Here is a 6,000-nt window from a genome sequence, read left to right on the forward strand (position 1 = left end):
TATAATAAGATGCTACTTTTTGTGTTCAAATGCTGTTGGTTGTGACTGATTTTTTGTTGCCTTAAATACTTGTAGCCATCGATGTACATATATAGAGAGAGATGAAAAGTTTGTAAGAATCCTTTGATACTTGAATGATTGAGGGGAAAATGCTGTGAATCATGGGACCAATATGACAGGTTATAGAAGATAGCACAAGTTCCATCTTTCAAACAGAATCCAATTGAAATAAAGTACATGTATGATCTCTCACTATTGTTGCCATATAATTCATCACCCAAAATGTATCAACAAATCTTGAAATGAAGGTTGGTTCAAGTATGATACCGTGATCACAAACCATTTCATTTTCTCTCCCACATAGACTGCAAGGCAGCCCTTTGGCACACATGCAAGACTTTTGAAGATCCTTGTATTGCAGCCAGGGTTGCCTTTTTGATACAAGGTAACCGAAAACCCATGTTGATGTATTGACACTTTGGGAGAGAAAGTTGAGAAAGATAGTTGTAATATAATAAGATGCTACTTTTTGTGTTCAAATGCTGTTGGTTGTGACTGATTTTTTGTTGCCCTAAATGCTTGCAGCCATCGATATACATATATAGAGAGATGAAAAGTTTGTAAGAATAGTTTGATACTTGAATAATTGAGGGGAAAATGCTGTGAATCATGGGACCAATATGACATGTTATAGAAGATAGCACAAGTTCCATCTTTCAAACAGAATCCAATTGAAATAAAGTATATGTATGATCTCTCACTATTGTTGCCATATAATTCATCACCCAAAATGTATCATCCAGCTGTGCTTCAACATCAATCCACGTGAACAAAACATGGCTAAAGCATGTTTGAGAAAAATATGGAATATGGATTAATGCATAAATAGACCTTAGGTTAGTTGCATGTTGAGGCTTTATGTCGGCTATTGTCTGATAAGGTGGGGTTACACGCTTGTATTCTACTTTATGCTTAATATACCGAAGACAGTACCACATGATATTTTGCAAGTACACACTCTTGGCTTTGGCACTCTCGTTTTCTACATTTTCTGGAGAATCTTATACTACCCTTTTGCCTTCTCTAACTTGTAACAGTTTTCTGGAGACACTAACATTTATTTTTTCATCCCAAAAAAGATGGTAATATCTTAAAATAGTTCAAGGTTTGAAGAATATTAAAATAGTGGAGAAGTCGTCACTGCCTTATCCTGTTGTAGCCGCAAAACCAACTAACATCGTCATGCTAAGATTGTGTCGCTGCTTGACTAACATATATGAAGATTGACTAACTTATAACTTCAATGAGTTTTTCTCTGTATTGCATCGATGATGTTTTCTAAAACTTATCTTCTTTTCCTCTCTCTTACAATGTAATTATTATTTTTATTGAACTTAATTATAAAATGTAGAGATGATAGCAGAACTTAAATCTGAGACATTATGAATTATTTGGTTAGAGACAACTACCTAATCTCTTATTCGACAACTCTGTAGATCAGAATTAGATCAGAATGCCAGATGAAGAAAATATGCAAGAAAACTCTTCATGTATAAAAATTTGCATAACATTTTCTGTACCGCCCCACGTAATGGGAAAAAAAATGGAGACAGTATTTTCAAAGCAAGAAAGTATGCTACAAAAATTGTGTCTATACATTTACATCAATCTAATCTTCATGGATTAGCAACTCATCAAGCGAGAAGTGATATCCAAGAACAGATCTTCTCTGCAATGAAACGTTAAACCACCCATTGGGTGATCATACCCAAATTCTTCCACCACTTGGCTCAACAAGTCTTGAAATGATGATTGGTTCAAGTATGATACTGGAATTACAAACCGCTTCATTTTCTCTCCAACATACACTGCAAGGTAGTCCTTTGCCACATCCGCACCCTTGGAAGATGCTTGGTTTGTAGTAAATGATGCATTTCTCATACCAGGTAAACGAAAACCCATTGTTGTAAGTATTGAGACTTGGGAATAATGGAAAAAGATTTTGTGAGATGCAAGCTTTGAACTTCAAATGCTTTGGGAAGTGAATGATTTTTGTTGTGCTTAATGCTTGCAGGCTTGAATATATATAAAGATGAAAGAATTCTTTGAAATTGTTGTCTACATAAATAATTGAAGGGGAAAGCTATCAGATATGAATCATGGGACCAATAGAGAGACAGGGGCATATGGTGTTGCCTTGTAGGACTTTCTCAAGGATGAATGTAAGATGTCATAGTGGATAGTACGAGTCCCACCTTCTAAAGTGAGTTCAGTTCAAATAAAAGTGACGTATGATCTAAACCTCTAAAATATAATGGTGTCAGATCTCCTCCTATCCGTAGCCTTATATTCAATAGTCAGAAATTGCATTCCATCTATAACATACTTGAACATTAGACTGTATTGTTACCAATTTTTGATTAATGACAACAAAATCAGTTGAGAAGTATTTTTGTTAATTGATTACAATGTTCACTACTCTCTGAAATTAGAACCGTAGATAGAAGTAGAAGGTTCTTGCCTGAAAAATAGGGTTTATTGTTCTTTTTAATCCACAGCACGACATTCTGTCAGAAAATGTGATTTTACTATATATATATATATATATATATATATATATATATATTATGTTCTGTTTGTTAAGTTTTTTCAGGTTGATATTAATTATAAACCTTGTTGTGGGAAAGTTAGTTGTATGATTAATGGTTAGGTAAGAATGAATGGTAGCGTTTAGTCCATGCTGATTTACATCTCTCTTGTTAATTAGAGAGAAACCCTTTTGTAGCATATAAGCTACTGCAACCTAGAATATTGTAAGTAGGCTCTTTATCTCCCCTCCATAAGTGTATCTTATCTTCACAACCAAAGTTCTCTTCTCTGTTTTTTGCCCAGTTTTAAGTTCTGTACTCAAAAAATTAAAATTCATGGCCTCAAGCATATTTAAAATGTGTTGTCCCTTTGAATAGCACAGGTAATAGTGGACTTCTCCATATGGTAAATTTTATTTTATCAGAATGAGCTATATCATTCAACTGTGTCACACGTGACTTGTATCTATATTCTCCCCATCTATGAGCTCCACCATTGCTTGATCTCACCATACAACAATGCTGCAATTAAATATGTTTTGCATTGCCCTTTCCGAATTCTTACAATCTCACACTTTTGGAGATGAAAATAAATTGAGATACCATTAAAATAGGCATGTTCCCTGGGTAACATGTCATTATTCTTATCAATATTTTAGTAATGGTAATAAATTCAATTTGTAAGTACTTTTTTTATCATTCACACAGTTCATTTGTCTCAGCAGTTGGACAGTACAACAACATTAGAAGGTTGCTTACAGGATAAAAAAACACTTCATTGTTCTCTTGAATTACACTACATAAACAAAATCATATGTGAGTTTTTTTAGTCTGCTGAAGAATATAGACAATCATTCACGTAACCACTTTAATTTCATGGGCATTATATAGGGAAAATTGCAATAAACACTGCTAGTAAATTTCATTTTTAAGCACCCTTTTGGTTTTGTCCAACATAAACTCTAATGTTTTGAATATTAATGCACCTTTGAAGACCAAGAAAATGGAAATCCATTTGCATATCAAAAGAAGCAACAGACTAAAGTCTAAAGGAGTTGCTATTTCTAGAGTAAAAACTAAAAGAGGATTGAAAATACTTATACTGCATGAAGATGGAAATGTCATGAACACAACTAAAAATGTTGTGTACAAAGAATTTTTTGAAACTCTTTGACAAAGAAGAGATTATAGGTATGTATTTTATTATTTTTGATTCGATTTTAACTTTCGTTTGTATAAACATAGATTAACTTATTTATCTTTTTGCTTCTTCTTCAATTGTTATCTTTCAAAGCATTGCATGTTTTGGACTGGAGCAAAATCATTGTCTAAGATGCAAGGCTTACAAGGAAGTTGGTGCTACATCTCATGTAAGTTTGTAATAAACATTCATGTAAGTTAGTAACATCTCATTCTACAAATGTATTTTGAAAACAGCTTGAGCAAAGAGGTGTAATTTGATAACATTTCTTTATAAAGTGTTCTTCTATATTAGTGAATTTTTCGTTGCAGATAAAACATAAGACAACAGAACAAATAAATTAAACACAACAACAATGTTTGTGAAAGTACCAACATATCAGGTTTGATTGGACTTAACTAAGTTGAAATTGAAATTTTTTACTATGTATATGTTTTTGACTCAAACTTGACAATGATAAACTATTCAAATTGTTATACAGAGGCAGTCGTTAATTGAATTGGAGTTTAGTGAGTCTTTTGTTTATTCCCTAATTCTTCTTATATCAAAGATTTATTTTTATTCTGTTTATATCCTGCACTTTTGAAGCATACAACCATTTGAAAACAGGTTCCAAAACATAGAAAAACGTTGTGTACAAAGCAATTTTTGAAGATGTTTAACAAATAAGACATTATAGGTATGTAATTGATTATTTTTTATTCTTATTTTAACCGATTCATTTGTATAAACATAGATTAACTTTTTTATATCTTTGCTTATTCTTCAATTGTTATCATTGAAAACAGCTTGAACAAAGAGGTGTAATTTGGTAACACTTCGTTATAAAGTGCTCATTTTTATCAGTCATTTTTTTGTTGTTGGTTGTTGCAGATAAAAAAAAAAAGACAACAGAAGAACAAATGACATAAAGCAACAATGCTTCTCAAAGCAACAATAGTATGTTTTTTATTAGGTTCTTAATTGATTTATTTTAGGTATCATACACTTGCCATTTCTTTAAAGATATCTTATTTTCATCATATTTTCAGTATGCTTACAAAAGTACCAACATATCAGGTTTGATTGGAGTTAACTAAGTTGAAATAGATATTTTGTACTATATATATGTTTTTGACTCGAACTTGACAATGATAAACTATTCAAATTGTTATACAGAGGCAGCCATTAATTGAGTTGGAGTTTTGTGAGTCTTTTGTTTTTTACCTAATTCTTCTTATATCAAAGATTTATTTTTATTTTGTTTATATCCTGCACTTTTGAAGTCATACAACCATTTGAAAACAGGTTCCAAAACAAAGAAAAACGTTGTGTACATAGCAATTTTTGAAGATGTTTAACAAATAAGACATTATAGGTATGTAATTGATTATTTTTTATTCTTATTTTAACTAATTCAATTGTATAAACATAGATTAACTTTTTTATATCTTTGCTTCTTCAATTGTTATAATTGAAAATAGCTTGAACGAAGAGGTGTAATTTGGTAACACTTTGTTATAAAGTGCTCATTTGTATCAGTCATTTTTTTGTTGTTGGTTGTTGCAGAGCAGATAAAGAAATTAGGTTCTTAGTTGATTTATTTTATGCATCATACACTTGCCATTTTTAAAGACATCATATTTTCATCATATGTACATTATGAGAGAATAAAACGTGAAAGAGGTTGGTGTTCCCAAAATTTCTCATTCAGATTAAATTTCATTTACAAATTCAGACATCAAAAAATGTGGAGAAGGAAATGTTCTCAAGGTAAGAAACTATGATACAAAAATGTGTCAAGTATATGGCTACATCTAAGTCAGTTCCATCTTCATGCAGTTAGCAGCTATTGAAGCGAGAAGTGATATCTGAGAACACATCTTCTCCACAAGGAATTGTGAGACCACCAGTTGGATGGTCATAGCCAAATTCTTCCTCAGCTTGACTCAAAAGATCTTGAAATGAAGGTTGGTTCAAGTATGATACAGGGATCATAAACCGCTTCCTTTGATCTCCAACATAGACTGCAATGTAACCCTTTGGCACATCCACAGCTTTTGAAGATGCCTTTCTGATACCGAGTAAACGAAAACCCATGTTTTATATGATGATACTTGGGAAGAGAAAGTTGAGAAAAGAGAGTTGTAAATATTTGTTTTTGGAGCTAAAATGCTTTAGGATGTGAACGATTTTGGATGCCTAAAAGGCTTGCAGCCATGAGTATATATA

At 32.0% G+C, this 6,000-nt stretch overlaps 1 protein-coding gene across 1 annotated transcript; it reads right to left on the bottom strand.

Annotated features, from left to right (window-relative positions):
• Positions 1-5,173: 5,173 nt before the first annotated feature.
• On the bottom strand, positions 5,174-6,000 carry LOC114169664 (auxin-induced protein 15A-like). Its single transcript, XM_028054915.1, has one exon. The coding sequence runs from the start codon at positions 5,866-5,868 to the stop codon at positions 5,611-5,613; it is 258 nt and encodes an 85-aa protein (XP_027910716.1). The 5' UTR covers positions 5,869-6,000; the 3' UTR covers positions 5,174-5,610.

The sequence above is a fragment of the Vigna unguiculata genome, chromosome 11, assembly GCF_004118075.2.
Source record: "Vigna unguiculata cultivar IT97K-499-35 chromosome 11, ASM411807v1, whole genome shotgun sequence".
In the NCBI taxonomy this organism is placed as follows: domain Eukaryota; kingdom Viridiplantae; phylum Streptophyta; class Magnoliopsida; order Fabales; family Fabaceae; genus Vigna; species Vigna unguiculata.

Bases quoted from the DNA above. Each gene is read 5' to 3' on its own strand.
- LOC114169664 (XM_028054915.1), bottom strand. From the start codon at position 5,868: ATGGGTTTTCGTTTACTCGGTATCAGAAAGGCATCTTCAAAAGCTGTG.